Here is a 21,083-nt window from a genome sequence, read left to right on the forward strand (position 1 = left end):
TAAGTATAAAATTATGCACTTTGGCATAAGTAGAGCTCCAGCAGCATATTATATTAGGGGGTTGCTACGAGAAACTGAAGAGGCAAGGGATCTTGGCTTAATGGTGGATAGGAATTTAAAGTACAAAGGTCACATAGCAAAACTTGCAAATACAACTCAGAGGATAATTGTGATGTTGAAGCGAACCCTGACACGTAAGGATAAGGAAGTCATTTTGCTTCTTTATAAGGCTTTGCTAAGACCACACCTGGATTATTGTGCACAGATTTGGTCTCCTGGGTTCCAAGGGGATAAAGAAGCTGTGGAAAGGGTGCAAAGAACAGTTACAATTATATCCAGATTATGAGGACGGACTGATTATGTGGATTGCAGAGTCTGGTTAACAGGAGATAGAGGGATGATATGATAGTCTATAAACTTTTGAATGGGTGTTATAGGATATCAACTGATGAAAATTTTTGTTACATGGAAGGTGGTGAGAGAACACAGGGACATACATGAAGTTAAGTTTGTTCACAGTCCAGAAAGGGGTAATAGCATTGTTTCTCTCCCAGAGAGCAGTGAATGAGTGGAATAATTTGCCCTTAGGGGTAGTGAGTGCATCTAGTGTGAATGAATTTAAGGGAAGGTATGATAGCTGGGTTGGATGATTTATAGCCTCCCTTGATGAGTCCTTGACTCCATGGAGGGCTCAGATAATAATAATTTGCATACAAACGTAACAATCCCTTTGTCTTTGAGGCTATTCTACTGCACCAACATTCTCTATTCGATACTATACCACAACTCTCTTTGTTTGGTCTGACCAACCCATTTCCCTGATTCTGACTCTGATTATCATTCATACCCATTTCATCACCTTGTGCTGCTACAGCCACATCTTGAACCTTGTATCCATCTTTCTCCTGTCATACAATCCGTTTATATGTGCTATCTTGTTTTACGTGTACCCCATAGATCATTATCTACATTAACCTCTTGATTCTGTACCTTCTCAAGCAAACAATAGCCTTTCTAAATGCCCAACACCAAACCCATTCAAATGCAATCCATCAACTTTAAACCATTCCAACTTTCCTTCAAATTCACTCCACAGATTCACAAACTGAACCCCCCCCCCCCCCTTTTGCTTCACACAACTTTCCCATCTTGCTATTCATTATCTCTGCTCTCCTTCTAAATTCACTATTGTCATATATGGGGAACACGTTAACAACTTTTCCAACAACAGTATGTTATCCTTTATCTTCTGCAATAACTTCAAGTCTCTATCAACATTTTTTTTCACCAACTAAATCATTTGTGCCCACAACTACCACTAATTATGATGCCCATTCTTTCCTTCTTTGCAAAGCATCAGTTGTTTGTTTCATTGTTCCACCAGGAAAATATGTTTTGTGTACTTCATTATTCACAACACCTCTAATGATCAAGTTCCCATTTAATGATATACAATTAACCTTTGCTGATGTGAATGATCAGGAAAGAGTCAATCTCTTTAGGTGTTTAAGTCTCATCTGCTTGATGTTTCATTTCACTTTTCATTAACTCTTGCCTAAGCTCTTCTACTACAGTCCTTACTCTAGCACCCATTTCTAATTGCTCTAACCTATAATACACTTTTCACATACAGTAGCAAATGAATTAATCCAAACACTCACATTTTAAAGAAAAATTTTAATTATTATTATTATGTGGCACCTCCAGGGAGTCCAAAGACTCATCTGTCTTCACCACTCAATCCACCAAACTATAATGAATCACAACTATACCAATGCCATCTATCACCTGCCACCATTACTAGTATTTCCATAGACAATCACAAACATCCATGCCCACATCGGGATTCGAACCTGCAGCCTTTTGGCTGGAGAGCAGATACTCTAACCGCTCGGCCAACCAGACCAGCAAATTTTGCAATACAATAAGTACAAAAATTAAACTCAAACTCTACCTAATAAATTATTGGTGCTTCTCTGTTCCTAATAAGTTCATTAATTCTTAGGCATGGATTCTACCAACATAGAACACACTTTTCTTATTTCTGCATCTCAAAACCACACTTTTATAATGAATTATATTATCCATTGTATCTCAATTTAATTTTTCAAGTCTCTTTTCATTATGGCCCACAAATTTTCTATTGGGTTAATGTCAATAGAGTTACCTGTCCACTGAAGCAATTGGATGTTGTGATTTTTGAGGAACTCTTTCACTTTTTTTGAAGTGTGGCATGGAATGAGATCCCATTGGAAGATGAGTTCTTTGTCTTTCTGGATCTATGGGACCACTCTTTTCTCCAATTATTTTTATGTATTGGTCACTTTTCATCATACTGTCAACATTCACAAATGATCCCGGATCATCATATGTATCGACCCCAGAACACCTTTTTAGCTCAGTGTTTATGAGCTTGTTGAAATTGTGGGCAGGAGGTCTTCTCATCCACTGAGAAGACTTTTCCACTCTCCTTGGACAAAGAAATGGCTTCATCTAAGAATAGGACCTTCCACTTCTCATTAATCCAATCTTTGTACACTTTTGCCCACTGGAGCATCTTTTTCTGCATAGTCTTCATCAAATGTTTCTTTTTTGGTCCATGGGAAGTACTCTTTGTTTCCAACAATCTTTGATGGGCTGTCATGTTGAAACATTAATTCCACTAGCTTCCAAGTCTCTATTTTAGTCTACAGCAGACAATCTTGTATTCATTTTGCTTTTCTTAACTAGTAAATGATCTTGAGTAAGTGTATTTTTCTTTTTTTGCCAGGAGAAAAAAAAAGGTACCTGTCTCCCCAAACCTATTTAAAATCACATTAACAGTACCCAAACCAACATCACATGCATTGCCAATTTGTCTTTCAACAGCAGACATTTTCACTAACCTAACCCACCTTTGGACCCAAGGCATTTTATCATGTCTGTCTTCAAGGTCCTTTCAAAAAGCTACCATCATCCTATGTCATCCCTCCTGCCCTTAGTGATAGGATTGAGTCCCCCCCACACACACACCTTTCTGGTCATTCACTGTGTGTCACAGGGATGGTACCTCAGGGCACACAGAGTGGAGTATGCCATTGTTCTGTACTCAAGACTACATTCATCCTCTTAAACATCAATAATGTTTTCTCTAATTTCAAATCCTATTCATAATTTTGCTTATGACAGTACTCTATATCCATCTTCATCACTTCATCATTCAAAAAACCTTGTGGTATTCAAATAATTCAAGCTTCAACATATTTCGTAATTAGTATCTTAAACACTGGGCTCTAGATAATCCACTTTATTTCAAGTTATCAACACAGCTGCTCTCTTATTTCCCAGAATCAAGATCCTACTTCACTTCCTCTCACTTTGATAATGTTCTGATTTCCAGTCAAGATCTGTTTTCCCTCCTTGGACTTACTTTCACATGTAGCATCCATATCTGGGCATAAATATTACATCCATAGCCTCCAAAAAACTTATTCTTTTTTACTCAAAACACATCATGTCTTTGCTCAACTCATAACACTTTATAAATCTCAAATCCAAGTTACTTTAGAATACTTAGAATAATAAGGTAAGTTGGAATTTTACACAAAAAAAAAGGTGAAGCTGCCTAATAAGTTGACATCTCTTTCTACATGCTCCCTCCAGCCACTTTCTCACAGGGGCTTTTGTTGCATTATCATTTTCATGATGCTGCTCACCCAATATGGCCATTACTATTCCCCTGCTTTTCTCTAATTGTGTAAGAGCACACACATAGCAGTTAGTCATCATCCATGTATAAGTATAGTTCAACTTAAAGTATATGAAATCAACATATCTTCATTTATCCAATTCTGTTCTTTAGAACAGCCTTCCCATGCTGTTTTTTTTTATGAATATAATCCAGCTTTTTTTTTTCAAGAAAGCTGTTAATAGATTTCTTCATTAACAGGTTGTTCCTACATGGCACTATTGATCCTACAATGAGAGGTCTCTTGTGATTTCTCTTGTAGGATCAATATCAACAAAATAGAAATCATAAATCTGTATAATAACCGGGGTTCTTAAGGGTCAAAGCTGTATAACTGAGAGGAGACCTCAGCATAGCCTTCAAAGGAATGCGGAGAACCGACCAGGGCTTCTGACCTAATGTCGAATCCTCACCTTCACGTGATGCACCTATCTGGATACTGAACGGACGAGGATGGGCTGGCAATTTGGGATTTAGCCAACCAAATTATATTCTTATTGGCTTAAACCAAAATTTCAAATGATGGTACAACACGACAGAATTTCATGCTGGCTGGGGTATCGCTCAGATAAACAAGGCCCCCATTGTTTTTGCCAGGGAACCAGTGAATGGTTTTGCCAATGATGTTTTCCCTCTGGTGCAGGACACCAGCATGCACAGAGGATTTCAAATTGGAAATGATCACCATTTAGTCTTGAGCAGGATAAAATTGAATTTCATATTGAAAAGAAGAACATGCAAGAAAGTTTTAAAGAGAATAAAAGTTGAGCAGCTCTCAGATGTAAACTGTAGACTTAAATACACAAATATTATTCAAGAAAAAATGAATGAGTTTGAGACCAGGAACCAAACTTTGAAGTATAATAAATTTAGTTTAATTCTTTATCCAAGTATAAGTAAACAAAGTTTGCACCTGAAAATATCTTCAGGACTGAGGTAAGGTAGTGCAACACCAGGCAACCCTGAGCAAATGTAGACCAAGCTCTCATCACTCCTTGTCTCAGTATCTCCCATAATGCAAAGCACATCTCCTTGCAGTATACATGTATTAAGGGAAGGGCCATTACCCAGACCGGTTTCAACCTTTATTGAGGTCTTGTCAGTGGGAGCAGACCCAAACGTGGAGATACTAAGGCAGAAGCAATAGGTGAGGTCATATTTACCTATAGGAGTTGCCAACAGGTGTACCACCTTATTATTGAATTACTCTGGATTTAGAGAAATATGTTGGAAGTTTATTTTTCACTTGGTTAGACTATAATAAATTTAGTTTAATCCTTTATCCAAGTGTAAGCAAACAAAGTTTGCACCTGAAAATATCTTCAGGACTGAGGTAAGGTAGTGCAACACCAGGCAACTCCGAGCAAAGGTGGAGCGAGCTCTCATCACTCCTTGTCTCAGTATCTCCCATAATGAAAAGCATATCTCCTTGCAGACATGTATACTGCTATGTATTAAAGGAAGGGCCACTATCCAGACCGGCTTCAACCTTTATTGAGGTAGAATGGAAGTTCATGTCTTTCATCATCGGCCTTTGGATTATAAAGATTGCCGAGAGTCGGCAAACAGTAAGAGGGGAAGAGAATGAAAGGTAGAGTATGATTGTAGGAGGTAGTAAAGAGGCCTAAGTCAATCTGTTTAGCTGTATAACCCAGAGGTTGTGGCTAAAAAGTCCGTGACCATCTCCTTGCACTTGTTCTTTAAAAAAAAAAACTAAAAAATAAACTTATCTTATTTGCGCTCGTAAAATAATTTTAAATTAACAATTTAACTAACCAGGTGTCTGTGGAGGTCATCTCCTAACACCTGTTTTAGTATAAAACTCGAGCTTTTTTTTTTTTTTTCCTCCAGAAAAAAGAAAAAAAAGAACACTTTACTACAGGAGTCAAAAGGTAAAATTACTGCAGGAATGAAAGTATTACTGTGTGAATTAGAGCATGAAAGTTATGAGCAGTTTTTTTTTTTAAAGAAGGAGTAAAGAATTGGCCAACCTTACACTACGGGGAAAAACAAGATTTGGGGAAAGAATCTGGCCCGAGAGATGCCGCTCCCAAGGAGCAGCACCGCCTCACTGTAAGCCTTCGCAGCCCGGGTTCTCAGATCTGTCCCCTCCTATATGAACTGTAAGAACCCGTGAAGAAAGAAGAAGAAAAGCAAATGTTACTTTTTAAAGGAAGAGACACGGTTTGATTAGGCCCTGTCTCAGGACACAGAGGATAGGAGATTTGCGCCATTTATTTAACAAACCTCCCATTCCCTAGTATATGCCTTTCTTGTATGAAAAACCTAGGAAGGTAGAAATAGATCCCGCTGAAGATTCTGGCTTGTATTCCGTTTTCATCGCTGATTTGGGACTTTTTCTGCAATTTCCAGATGTGATACTTGATTACATTGATGAGGAAAATTGTAAATTTCTGAATTTTCTTGACTGGTGGGGGAAATTACAGGTACAAGACCTCCTCTAGCGTAAGCAGCTGGATTCCCAGTACTGTGCTTAGTCGCTGCTGGATACGTCGGACGGGGGAGCACAAGTAAAAAAAATGTCCCACCGTTTCAACACTCTGGCAGACATCGCAGAAGATGTGGAAAGTTTATTTTTCATTTGGTTAGACTATAATAAATTTAGTTTAATCCTTTATCCAAGTGTAAGCAAACAAAGTTTGAACCTGAAAATATCTTCAGGACTGAGGTAAGGTAGTACAACACCAGGAAACTCCGAGCAAAGGTGGACCGAGCTCTCATCACTCCTTGTCTCAGTATCTCCCAAACACCTGTTTCCCAAAATGAGAGCTTGGTCCACCTTTGCTCAGAGTTGCCTGGTGTTGCACTGAGGTAATGTAGTGGAGTTGAACTACATTACCTCCGTCCTGAAGATATTTTCAGGCGCAAACTTTGTTTGCTTACACTTGGATAAAGGATTAAACTAAATTTATTATAGTCTAACCAAGTGAAACATACAACATCTTTCTCTAAATCCAGAGTAATTCAATAATAAGGTGGTACACCTGTTGGCAACTCCTATAGGTAAATATGACCTCTCCTATTGCTTCTCCCTTAGTAACTCCAAGTTTGGGTCTGCCTCCAACTGACGAGACCTCAATAAAGGTTGAAACCGGTCTGGGTAGTGGACCTTCCCTTAATACATAGCAGTATACATGTCCGCAGGGAGATGTGCTTTGCATTATGGGAGATACTGAGACAAGGAGTGATGAGATCTTGGTCCACCTTTGCTCGGAGTTGCACTAACTTACCTCAGTCCTGAAGATATTTTCAGGAGCAAACTTTATTTGTTTACACTTGGATAAAGGATTAAACTAAATTTATTATAATCTAACTAAGTGAAAAATAAACTTCCAACAGACTTTGGAGATTCAGTGGCAAGCCCTTAAGAAAACACTCACTGTTTCAGCCAGAGAGGCATGTGGTGAGGTTGTGTGCAACCTCACCACATGCATAGAAAAATCAGAATTCCATGGTGGACACAGGAAGTTAAAGAGGCAGTGAATGAAAAGAAGAAAGCATATCAAAAGTTCCTGGCAAATAAGTCAGCTTGTGCTCTTAGAGAATACAGAGACAAATGTAAGAAAGCTAAACACTGTAAAACTGGCTAAATAAAAGTCATGGGAGGACTTTGGCAAGAACATAGAAAATAAATATCAAGAAGGTAGCAAGATATTCTGGAGGTTGTTGAAGAAGCTCAGAAATGGAGGAAAGAGTTCTCTAAAAGGAATTAGAGATGATAAAGGTGACATAAAAACAGAGAAAAAGATATCCTTGAAGTATGGAGTAACTACTTCGAAAAACTGCTGAATGAAACAAGCAGTGATAACAGCACAGTGGTAAAAAACATTGTCCAGGCATGCAGTCAGGAATACATATCCATACTTGAGGTAGAAAAAGCCATCAAAAGCCTGAAATGCAGAAAGGCAGCACGAGTAGATGATATTCAACCAGAAATGCTCAAGTATGGAGGTATAAAAGTTGTACAGCGCTGCATAGTCCAGAAGGCCTGGACAGAGGGACGAATTCCAGATGATTGGAGCAGTGCTCTCATAGTATCCATATTTACAAAGAGAAATAAAACTGAATGTGAGAATTACAGAGGCATTTCATTACTGAGTGTTCCTGGTAAGATATATGCAAGTATACTTGAAAAACAGTTGAGGAGGCTTGGTGAATAACAAGCTGGATTCAGGCAAAATAGAGGGATCAGATTTTCACTTTACAACAGATAGTTGAGAAATCATGGGAATATAACAAAAGATCTGTATTTATGTTTTGTAGATCTGAAAAAGGCATATGACAAGGTGCCAAGAGAGAAGCTATTCCAAACGCTACATTTATATGGTAAAAAGCCAAACGGCTATTTTTTCTGGTGAAGTTGATTAAATTAAGGGGATAAAAATCCCTTATATCAAGGATAGTGAAGGATCTTGCTCCACCTTTGCTTCGAGTTGCCTTGGTGTTGTACTACCAGGTGTTCACTTACACTTGGATTCGCCGATAGTTCTTTGGCATGAAACTCTGAGATCGTAGTTTTCGATCTCAGAGTTTCACATACTGGCTGTAAAAAAAAAAAAAAAAAATAAGGGATTTTTATCCCCTTAATTTAAACAATTATATGGTGTTAATGGGGCATTATATCAAGCAATACTTAGTTTTTATTTGAGTTGTAAGTCAGCAGTTAGAATTGAAGGAAGCAGGAAGATGGTTTAATGTTACATCTCGTGTGAGACAAGGATGTACATTATCCCCTCTGTTATTTATTATCTATATGGATCACATTATGAAGGAAAGTGGTATTAACCTGATATCAAAATTGGAGATGTTAATCTCAGCTCTTTGCTTTTGCTAATGATGTTATACTTCTAAATAAATCCGCTCATGTCTGCAAGTTTCTATGACTAAATTGAATAACTGCTGTAATAGATATGGCATGAATGTCAGCATTAAAAAGACAATGAAAATATCAACTGCATTGTGAATGGAGAATTTATGGAACAAGTAAAAATTTCAGCTACTTAGATACGATTTTTAGTTAAGATGGCAAGTTAAATATGGAAATAGACAACAGAATCAACAAAGCTGGTATGGTAGGAAGTCAACTGAATTAATTTATATGGAATAAGAGAGAAATTAGCCAAAACACTAAATTAGCTGTATACAAGACAGTGTTTAAACCAATTTTAACTTATGGATCTGAGAGCTGGGTTAGAAGTAATACACTTGACTAGAGACTGCAGATATGAGAGTCCTGAGAAAGATTAGGGGCATGAATAGATGGCATCAATGGCAATATCATATTAAAAACAAAGATATTAGGAAAGAACTTGATATTGTCAGCATACAGGAATGCATTAGTAGAGCTTATCTCAGGTGGTATGGTCACTTAAACAGTGTTAAATTGTAGTTATTTTAAATATTTTATCAAATCTTCAAATATATCTCATCTTCTGTGCCTTTGTAAAAACTATAGTTATCTTGTTTAAACCTTTCTTCTTGACCTTTACTATATTTCTGACTTATGGCCGCAAATAATATAAAGCTCGTGTGTAAAACTTACAGAACAAAGAAATCACCTCAGACTAGAGACAATCTCTTTGTCTGACCCACTGGTGTTTATTCTTAACTGAATTTGGAAAATTTATTTAGTTTCTAGCTGTGACACCAAATTCGTGGGTGGGAGTTGAATCTCCCTCCGAAAAATAACACACAGTAAACCACACGGAACGTTTCTCTCTTAATTCTAAGTAAATCTAGCAACTTAAATTTTCTGTTATGCAGTCATGACAACATCTACCTTAAGGCTCACAGATTCGAATTAATGAGTAGTGCATTGGAAATAGAAATCAGGCAAGTTATTTAAACAAGAAAACAATTTATTTAGCATGTTAAATAAATTGTCAATTTTAAGTACTAAGTAAATTAGCTTCTATGCTTCAAATCACAACTAATGACTACGTTTACAATTTAGTTGCTTATCATAATCAATTCTAGTAAGACCACATGTCTAATTTTCTCTCATTAAACTTGGTTACTCAGATCAATTTTTACATAGAATTCTGCAGGTTCAGGCAATAGCTATAACATTAAATACATGTTTCACCTTCAATTTTAGCCAGACCTTCTCTCACATATAACAAAATACTTCAAATATCAGCATAAGGCCTAAAGTCCTCAAGTATCACTATAAAACAAGTCCCTTAATTAAATCACCGTCACGATCTTCTTATTTCTAGCTAAACAAAGGAAAGATCTTACTTTGAACAGATGTCTGGTCTCTTCTGAATGATCCCCGAAATCACTTCCTTCCATTACCATCTGACTTTAGCACTGCACTCAGGTACCTTCACTGGGATTTGTGAGATCTCCTCTGAACATCAGGAATTTGGTGGCATGAAAATACTATCTAATTTCTTCTAAGACAACTTAACTTAGTTATGTCTCTCTTCTGGCATCTGCTGTCTGGATTACAAATCATTTCCCAAGATGTTATCAAAGCTCTGCTGCCGTAACATATGTTGTATCATCGTACCTCTCGACTCCAGGACCTCGTCAACTTCTGTAACCCGTAAGTTTAGGTCGGAACCCCATGTGACCTCGAAACTTCTCGCTGACCCGGGAACGGGACGAGATGAACTCAAACTCCACGAACTGCTCTGCCAGGAACCAAACTGAATCGGCGCACTGAACCCCCTTCTTGCCATCGCAATCCTCTATTTATCTGGCTCCGATGACCTTGTGGTTCGCTTATGTCATCGCCCCTTGGTACTTCGGTGGTCTGCACCCGCCACCCTCGGTTGTTGCGTTCAGACGGGAAACCCCCGTGCACTGTTGCCTCTCGAGGTTGCAGTTTCCCTAGGTCATTTGTTAATACCTTAATCTGTCTGAAATTACTGGTGACTAAGAGGATTCTTTAGACAATTTATCTTATACTTATTTTCCTTTGTTCTTTTACAAAACCTTTTGAGGTGACAATATTCAGTAATATACAGAAAATATTATTTCTAAATAAAAAAATGAAAATTTCTCTATTTACCCACAAGTATTTTTATTGAATTTTGATTACTAGTAAAATCTGTATACAAGAGGTTTTTGAATAAAGTTCCTTGAATACATGATTTTACAACAGAATGGGAGAGAAAAGATTAGCAAATGAAGTGTTTTCTAGCAGGTTGGCAGGAAAAAGACCCAGAGTTAGACCAAGATATAGGTGGATTAAATCAGTAAAAAGTGCCTTAGAAGACAGAAATATAAGACCTGATAATAGTGGAGTCTTGACATTTAACAGACTGATTTGGAGGAAAATTGTAGATAGGAAGTTAGTAATGATGTAAATTTTTCATGTAGTACTATCATATCCTGTACACCCTTTGAGGGTATATATCAGGAATTTGATGATGATGATCTGTATAACCACAATACTGTTCTCACATTTGGAGTAAGCTCCTAAGAGTTTCCTAGAAATACACAACTCAATCAGAAGAGATCAATTAGGCTAATTACCAATTAGCCTAATTAACAATCTTTCACTAATTCAGTCTTTTCTCACATATGTTCCATTTTTGCTTTTGCATTTTCTCTTCCATACTACTCACCAGATGTTACTCCAACCATTCTTATTGGCAAACAACTTGAAATGATAATCCTAATTCCATTCTCAATGGATGAAACATAATGAAGTTTGGTATAAAAGAGTTTCTGTTGAACTACTAATTATAAAGTTAAGATAAACAGTTATGTCTAGAGGATGATTATTTTGATAATGAATGGTGTTACTATACAAGAATGTTACTAAGAAACTCAACATTTTATGTTTGTCTGTTATGATTTTGTAACTTGGTTAGTGTGATAACAATAATGTGCATTTTTCTCCCCAGCCCTTTCAGATTACTGCAGTACCATACAGTTTCGTTAGTTTAAGGAAAATAGTTAAAGACGCCCCTTCCTATTTTGCAGATACACAAAAGTCAGAACCTCTTCGCCATTCACCAGGTAAGACAATCAGACTTCAACTGTATTTACTTGAAATTCAGAGCATATTAATAAGGCCATTATAACACTTGAGAGGTTGCATAATAAGGGAGATTATTGAATAAATTTAAATGGACTAAGAGAAAAATTCATTAAAATGTTAAAGTAGCTGTATACACAACAGTGCTAAATAATTTTTAATTTATGAATCAGTGAATTTGATTAGAAATAAAACATAACTAGATACCACAGATATGAAAGTTCTGAGAAAATTGGGAGTGAACAGATAGCATCATTAGCCAAACATATAAAAAATGCAAATAGCAGGGAGGAACTTGACACTGTTACTATTCAGGAACATGTGAGTAGAGCTGATCTCAGTTAGTTTGGTTATTTAAACAGAATGGAAGAGGAAAAATTAGAAAAACAGGCGTCTAATACTAGGATGGTAGCAAAAAGTAAGGTTGCAAAAGGCAGCAAGCCGCCGTAGCGCAATTGAAAGAACAGCGGAACATTGCACCCTTCAATTGGAAAAGACCCGGGTTTGATTCTCATCGTGATGAGCGGAATCCTTATGAGCTTTTTCAATTGAAGGCGAGTTAGCCGATCTCATATGGTGGTAGCAGGTTTTTCATCCTGCATACAGACAAATCGGCCTTCAGAACACATGCAATTTACAGGCAAAAAAATATTGGTGATGATGGGTGATAGGTGGCATCGATTGTCACAGTTGGAGAATTAAATAGTAGTGGAGAGGATGAGATGTAGTTAGTGAAGTAGAGTAGTGTGCCCTCCCACAATGAGTCCTTGGACCCCCTGAAGGTGTAACGTAATAATAATAATAATGGTAGCAAAAAAAGACCTAGAGGAAGACAAGTATAAGATCTAGGGGGGGGGGGGGGCTGATGAAGTTAGAAGTGTTTTAGAAAACCAAACTATAAGATTTAAGTCTTGGATAAAAATTGTTGATAAGAAATTAGTAATCATGTAAACTTTTCATCTCTTATCATTAATGATAAGGAGATGATCGCAGTATTTGCTGAAGACCTTTGTGTGTCAGGGAATTGAGAGAGAGTGAGAAGATGTTGTTAAGGTATATTTGAAAGCCAAGAAGAAAAGTTTTATTATTGAATATGTTTAAAGGAAGAATGTGCAGGAAGTATGCACTTGAAATAAGCAAACTATGTTAGAGATTAATATATTAATAAATGCAAGTTTCCATACTTAAAAAAAAAAAATTTATTATTATTATCCTAAGATCCCATGAATCACAGAATCATCTAGAAGGCCCCTTTTGTCATACACACAGCTCATCACACTATGCCTTAAACACATTCAGATTCTTTGCAGACACCACTCTCTCAGGCAATGCATTCCAGTTATTCACAACTCTCCATGCAAAAAAAAAAAAACCTGCTTCTCACTCCCCTGCTCACATCCTCCTTATACAGCTTCCAGGGAAGACCACATATTCTCCCCAGTCTCCCACCATTTTATGAACAACCTCTTCAATGTTAATCCTATAACAGTCTCCTTACCAACTTGTAAGTCTATCATATCAACTCCTCTTCCTCGTATTCACTAAACTCTGAAAATTGCATTGTCTCAACCTTTCTTCATATTCAGCATTTCTGAGATCAGAAATGATTTTGGTTAATTGCTCCTAGATCCTCCTCTCCAACATTTCTCCTCTTTCTTCCTGCAATGCAATGAAAATAGTCATCACTATCAATCCTATAAAACTCCTTTAATAACATATTCTTCTCTCATGTCTCCTCTTATTCATCTATTAGCTAGTTTTTAAAGACTGCAGCAGACCTTTAATCTATTCTCATCCTGCCACGTACTGAAAATAGTCTTCCCTGTCAATCCTATAAAAACCCTTTTAAATAACATTCTATCATGTCTCCTCTTATTCACCTTTCAGTTTTTAAAGGCTGCAGACCTTTAATCTATTCTCATAAGAAGCATTCCATAGGTGTTGCAGTCAAGGTGTTGGAGAGATTAATAACAATTGGTCCTATAACAATCCCTTATTAACTTGTAGGGCTATCATATCACCCTGCTTCCTCCTATCCACTAGACTCTGTAGATTGCCTCTTCTCAACCTTTCCTCATATTTGACATTCCAGAGATCAGAAACTACATTAGTCAGTTGCCTCTGGACCCTTTCCAACATCTCTTCCTCCTTTTGAAAACTAGGTGACCAAATCTGTGCACAGTAGTCCATGTGCAGCCTAATCAGACAAGAATCTCCTTACTTCTACAAGTCAGTTTCCTCTGCATTATTCTCAGAATTCGTTGTGTTGCCCTCTAAATTTTAGTTCTTTATTTATTATCACTCCAAGATCTCTTATTTCCTCCACCTCCAACAATATATCCCCACCAAGCGTAAATTCTGCATTCCATGTTTGTTTCCCAAATTTTAAAACCTTACATTTTGCAACATTGAACTGTCATCCTTACTATGTGCCCATTCACTTTATCTATTCAATATTTAATTGTATATGAATATAAAATATATCACACACACACACACACACACACACACACACACACCTATATATAAAGATTGGAACTTTATGTTAATCTGACATAAGATGCAAAACTTCAGGATAAAAATTCATTCACAATCATATAATTTGTGACTAGAGAAGAAGCTGGCAACCTAGTGGAGAAGTTAGAAGACAGAGCAGATTAAGAGCAACCACCTGATATTTCTTACTTTTTTCCTGCTATTTTCCTATGGATAGCAGTTTGCATGGAAAAAATCATACTGCAATCATTTATGAATTGCGGTTGCAAGGTAGCATAGAAGTTGACTGTTAGCACCTTTTTTTCTATTATTTTAGAAAGAATGAGAGCGAGAGAGAAATTGAAAAGTAATTTGAATATGGGCTAATCAAATACAAACTGTCAGCATATTTATTTTCCAACCACCACATTGTGGGTTCAAATCCAACCATAGGTAAGAATGTTTGAATGACTGCAGGTGAGAACTTAATTTTATCAGCTGGTGTGAAACCATTGCCGCACTTAATGGAGGCATGAAGTGGATTAAGGATTCATGTTTGGTCTCTAGAGCAGAGTTTCCGAATTATGTAAAAAAATAAACAAAAATCTTAGCCTACTGCAGTTACTGTAACCATTGAAACCTTCCAATTTTTTGTGAATTGGAGTCATTAAAAAATAATAAATAAAATCCTAAGCTTTTCTTCCAGTTTCCAACATATCAGAAAAGGTGAAATACAACAGGATTCATCTATGGGAGAACAACCTTCAGAACCATCAGATAACTTTAACTTTCTGTTGATGATGGGCCTGATAAAAAACTAAAAATGAGCAACTAGTAATTCTCTTTGATATTTCATAATGGAAGGCAAAATATGCTTACCATAGCATGCATTTCATTGTAATAGACATTCAGGGCAACTTAAGATTAAGTCAGCTGTTTTTATTATATGAAAAAGCATAAATAATTAAATGACTTCATGAAGAAACTATTATGTGCATATGGGCTAAATTAATTTCTTGTTGAATTATTATTAGAGTTTAAAAAGATTTAATAAACTATATTATTTAGTTTTTATAAAACAATTGGAAAATACTCAAAATCAAATCCTTGAAAGATCCAACTGAAAATATGAAAAGCAGGTTGACATATCTAGGCAATTCTTTCCACTAGTTTTTGACATCAGGCACCTGGCTATTGCACCACAACAATGTTTAGCAAACAGTTTAGAATGTGTTTTGGAATAGTCAAAAAATATCTGTTATCTTAATTAAAAAAAAGAAAAAAAAAAAGAAAAAAAAAGTGTGTACCAAGAGAAAGCATCATATCTCTAAAGCGACAAAAACATGCTGGGTAAGGTGGAAATCTTTCCAAGGTATTCCATGAGAAATTTCCAGAACGACTACTGGGGGAAATCTCACTCCTTTTTTTAATTTTCTTTAAATAAGAAGGTTTGAAAATTACACAATTTAGAAATTTTATGATTAAATGTAATACGATGTAAATATTCATTTTTTGGATAAATTTTAAATATTTGTGTTTAATTTGTTTTTTTTTTCTTAAACAGGCATTATGGCACTCGTAGCCATTATCATGTTGTTTGTTGGTATTGGTATTGGAATTGGATTGATGTATTTTTATATACGTCGTTTTCAAGCTGGAAAAGATTCATCAAACAGTTTTCCCCTAAAATGATAGGACCTACGCTAATGAAATGTTATTATAAATCTAGTTTGTTTCTAAATTATAAGTTGTTACATTTTTTTTGTATTTTATATCAAAAAGTGCTTGAACAACCTATTATTTCATTATATTTCATGGTAAAATATATCATTATATTTTACCATGTAATACATTTTCAATAAATTATATTTTAATACCTTGGTTTTTAATAGTCTGAAAGGCAGATATTTCCTTTTGCTACAGTATCCTAACTGCATCATAACCAATAAACACCATGGGCTTTTTTTTTTTTTTAATATGAAGTAAAGATACTCCACACTGCTATCACAAAATGGAATTGATGAATAATGTTAGCATACATCAGGTACACTACCAAATTTTCTGGCACCCTTGGTTCCAGAGCTTTGTTGGTGTGGCAAAACAGCTAATCTGACAAAGGTCACAAAATAATTAATCAGTATACCTCTGATTCACTAATTAAACATTTCTCATGTCTTTTAAGTGCCATTCACTGCTAACAACTTAAATTAACCAAATATCAAATGTGAATTAAATGAAATACATTAGTATAAATGTTATATAAAAGTTTATTAATATTGATGGAACAGGATTATTTATAAAAACAGGTATTAAATGCAAATTTAATACCTGTTTTTATAAATAATCCTGGTGAAAACAAGTTTATTAATTGCTGTACTTAATGTTGCAATAGTACTATTCCCAAAAATGGTGAAAATTTTGAATTTTACTTAGATTGTACAGCTAATCAGAAAGACCTAGAAATTGGGGACAGTCAGAATTACTGTCTTTATCATGGATATCTGCAATGTTGCAGGCAAAACCATCCACAGTATTTGAAGTCGAAGACACAAAATAATCCGTTATTGGCCTACTGCTCTTTGACATACATTTTTCTTGGTTATATTTTTAAACACTTCATCCAAGTGAAATTGTTTGATGTGTTTTGATCACTCCCTGTACATCAAATGAAAATTCATTATTAACATTTGATCTCCATGGAGTCAGAGACTCATCATGGGAGTACAGTAAATACACACTACTGCACACAATGCTCATTCAACTGTGCTTTAAACTGATTCAATATGTCTACACAACACTCAAGCAATGCCCACTCACCAATCACTCTCCATGCAAAGAACCTACTCCGCACTCCTCTGTTCACACCCTCCTTATACAGTTTCCAGCAATAGCCTCTTGTTCTACTCCCCTCTCCCATTTTATGAAAAAATCTCTTCCATGTCGACTAATAACAACCCCTGACTAGCTTATATGTCTCAATCATATTCACAAGGCTCTGCAACTTACATTCTCTCAATTTTTTCCACATACTCCACATTCCAAAGACCACTGACCAGCGTTGTAAATCTTCTTTGGTCCCTTTCCAGCATATCCTGGTGACCATATCTATTGACAATAATCAATATGAGGCCTGATCAAGGCCTTATACAATGACATCATAACCTCTCTATTTCTGCATGCCAGGGTCCTTTGCATCATTGCCATTATCCAATGTGATGTCTTCACAACTTGTACAATGTGGCCTGTGAATTTTAGGTCCTTGTCCACCATCACTCCTAGATCTCTCATCTCCTCTACTTCATTAGTTTCCCCACAAAGTGTATACTTTGCATCCCATTGTTGCTTACCAAATATCAAAACCTTACACTTTGCAGCATTGAATTGACAGTTTCACTTACCTGCCTATTCATGCACTCTATCATTCTCCTCGCACTGGATGTTATGGCCTTACATCTGCTTGTAAGGCCATAACATCTGCTTCACTCTGCATTGCTCGACCCAACTTTGCATCATCTGCAAACAGCTGGATATCACTAGTTAAACCCAACAAAGTATCATTAGCATACAAATTGAACGACAATGAACCCAAAACTGACCCTAGCGGTACACTGCTAGTGACCTTTCTCTTTCAGGATACCACACCCCCATACACAACTTTCTGATATCTATCTGACAGCCAGTCACTGCTCCAACTCAGAAGTCTGTTATCCAATCCCATCTGTTTCAATTTATTTAAGAGCTTGATGTGTGGCAATCTATCAAAAGCCTTTGCAAAATCTAAGTACACAACTGTATATGCATCTCCTCTGTCTAAGGCATTTATCACCTTGTTATAGTACATAAGTCAGTTAGAGCAACATGATCTCCTATTAACAAACCCATGCTGATAACTGCAGAAAATACTACTGTTATCAACCCATTTCTGTACCCTACTTCTCACCAATCTCTCCAGTACCATCACCACAACTCTAAATATACAGATCGGCCTATAATTTGAAGCTGCAGTCTTAACACCACCTTTATGCAGTGAAAATAATTTACCCTCCTTCCACTCCCTTGGATCCTGTGCTGTTGTAAGACTCTTATTAAACAGGCATGCCAATTCCCTGGAACATCCCCTTAAGATGCAAGGTGATATGTCATTAAATCATGTTGCCTTATTGACATCAAGGTTCTGCTTACTCGCAATTAAGCCAACCCCTCCTTTGTCCTCTACACTTAGTTTCCTCATTATTCCACTTATGTTTTCCTTACTGAGTCACTCTCCTGGCTTGTTCTTTATACTCTTCATGTGACTGATTATTACCATTATTTATCTTGTACTTCCTCCAAAGTACTTCGTTTTTCCAGATTTCATGCTTAAGCTTTTATCCACATTTATCCATTTTACACCTATCTTATTCGGCATTTTGGCCTTCGGAATACATTTGCACATTGATGCTGTTATGTATTTCTTTGCGAGTTCCTATGGAGCATTTATTTCTTTACTGCTCAACTCCTTGTTCCATGTTATAGTTCCAAACTGTCTCCTAAGCTTGTCATAATCACCAGCCTTAATTTTCCACATATATCCTTTCCTCACAAAAGTCTGCATATAACTAGCCACACACAGTTGATTACTTCATGATCACTTTCACCAACTGGAGGAAAGTGTGAACCCTCCCCCAACAATTACATCCTCTGATGAAACGATGAGATCTAGAACTCCTGATCCTCGCATGCCCTTCTTTACGTGCTGTCTGATATAGTTATCTCTCGAGAACTCGAGAAATTCATTTTGCTTATTCCCAAATAATATCTCTTCATTCCAGTCTATACCACCATAATTAAAATCACCCATAATAATTACCCTTCCTTTGTTCACTAATCCAAGTTGTTTATACATTTCTTCATCACCACCTTCCACATTCCCAGGCCTATAGCAACATCCAACTAAATATGTCTTTCTGTCAACCTCCACATTACACCACACTACCTCATAATCATTGCCACCCTATCCCCCCTTTCATGTCTACCTTATGTGGACTTAATTCCCGTGCTGTCATCAGCAGCACTCTACATCTCAAAAGTGCATTGCTCTAGTCTTTTTATAAAATCACCCTTCAACTCAATTATCTTGTCAATGGCAAGTTTCATATACATCTATTTCATTTTCAAGATTCATAACAATATCCATTTCAAGCTCTGTATAGTGATGAACAACAGGCTTTTCTTTGTCAGTGTTCATCATTCAACCAGATTTTCTTCAAAATGGCAAAACTGAAGGTTGCAAAGCTGTTCATTGTGAAGAATTTTGTATGCTTTGGGAAAGCCTTCAGATGCATTGTATGCTCAGAGTGATGAGAGCTTGGTCTACCTTTACCATGAGTTGCCTCAGTCCTGTAGATACTTCAGGTGCAAACTTTGTTTGCTTACACTTGGATAAAGGATTAAACTAAATTTATTATAGTCTAACCAAGTAGAAAAAAACTTCCAACAGTTTTAGCAAGAATTCAGGATGTGACAGACAGCAAACAATGTAAGAACTTGGAGAGAGAGTATAGATTTATTACAGGGAGATCTTAGTAATCTAGTTACATTTTACAAGGTAACATCTGAGCAAGAGCATTATATTACTAAGCTAAATACCTCTCAAGTGCCCAAGATGTTGTCAGGTCTGTGAAATGCTTCCTAAGAACAGATTGACAAAAATTTAAGTCATCAAATGGATTCTATAAGACTAACACAAAAGAAATTTTTCAATACATGATTAAAGGGAGAATTAGGGATCATGCCTGAAAGTTGTGTAAGAATGTGATTAGAAGGGTGTGTGCAGACTAGATTCTTTTGCTTAGAATGGAGAATGACTAGTTGGAAGTTTTTCCACTTGGTTATGCTGTAAATTTAGGATACCAAGAAATTATATACTTGGTTTAATCCTTTATCCAAGTGTAAGCAAACAAAGTTTGGACCTGAAGTATTTTCAGGACTGGGGCAACTCATTTATGGAAGCTAGAATTAGAATAGGCCTCCTACAATGAGTTCAATTCTCTAGAGATGACTGAAAAAATATTTTTCCATGAAAAAGAATCTACTCCTTATCCCATCTTCACCACACATTTGTACAACTTTCACAGTGACACCTTGATCTCAAACTCTCTTCCCCTCAACCACACCATATAACCTGTGCTTGTCTCTTCAGAACATTCTGAGAAATGTACGATAAACTGTCCACATTCTGTTCTCTTACTAAAGACCATCCAAAACTTTCATATCTTTGCATAAGCAATGTTATTCTGAAAACTGTTTGTACCATGAATAAATAGGTCTAGCAGTAATGACAATACTCATTTCAAAACCTCTCCAAAGAATGATGATATATGGATTCATGATACCCTGAAACAAAATATGCTTTTTGCTGCTGAATCGCCATACTGACATCACATCTATAACCAACAGCTATAACTGGAGTCATGCAAATCTCCCAGAAGCTTCTTGCACAATAAAATGTTCAAGTTTTACTTCCATAAGTTTTTTTTTTTAAAATATTAGTTTAAAGTATAAATATCATTTGTATTAACTGCTGTATTAAAATAATTTCTCCTAGTCATTACTTTTGAAAAATTCACATACCAAGCAATAGTTTTATTTCAAAATATTACAATGAAAATGATTTCATCTCATAGCTCATGTGGATGAGAATTCACATGTTTGTATTCATACATCAGTAGATATTGCCCAAGTAATTTGCAGCATATCAAGCATACATTAGCATTGTTATATAAGTAAAGTGGATATTAGATCCAGCATTATTTCAAAGCTGAATGTAGAAACTATGAAAGTTTCATAAAAATAAGTTGACCAGAGAGCTTATGGGAATACACTCAC

The 21,083-nt window shown here is 36.2% G+C and overlaps 1 protein-coding gene across 1 annotated transcript in view; it reads left to right on the top strand.

The window, feature by feature from the left end:
• The window catches only part of LOC150098938 (uncharacterized), a 205,455-nt gene extending 189,359 nt beyond the window's left edge, over window positions 1-16,096 (top strand). Inside the window, exons 14-15 of the mRNA XM_090405465.1 lie at window positions 11,608-11,722; window positions 15,781-16,096. Of these exons, the coding sequence (XP_090261591.1) occupies window positions 11,608-11,722; window positions 15,781-15,908 (243 nt within the window). The 3' untranslated portion in view covers window positions 15,909-16,096. The remainder of the gene's footprint in view (window positions 1-11,607; window positions 11,723-15,780) is intronic.
• The last annotated feature ends 4,987 nt before the right edge of the window (window positions 16,097-21,083 follow it).

The sequence above is a fragment of the Typopeltis vanoorti genome, chromosome 15 (genome assembly GCF_054136105.1).
Source record: "Typopeltis vanoorti isolate ZY-2024b chromosome 15, IOZ_Tvanoo_1.0, whole genome shotgun sequence".
In the NCBI taxonomy this organism is placed as follows: Eukaryota; Metazoa; Arthropoda; class Arachnida; order Uropygi; family Thelyphonidae; genus Typopeltis; species Typopeltis vanoorti.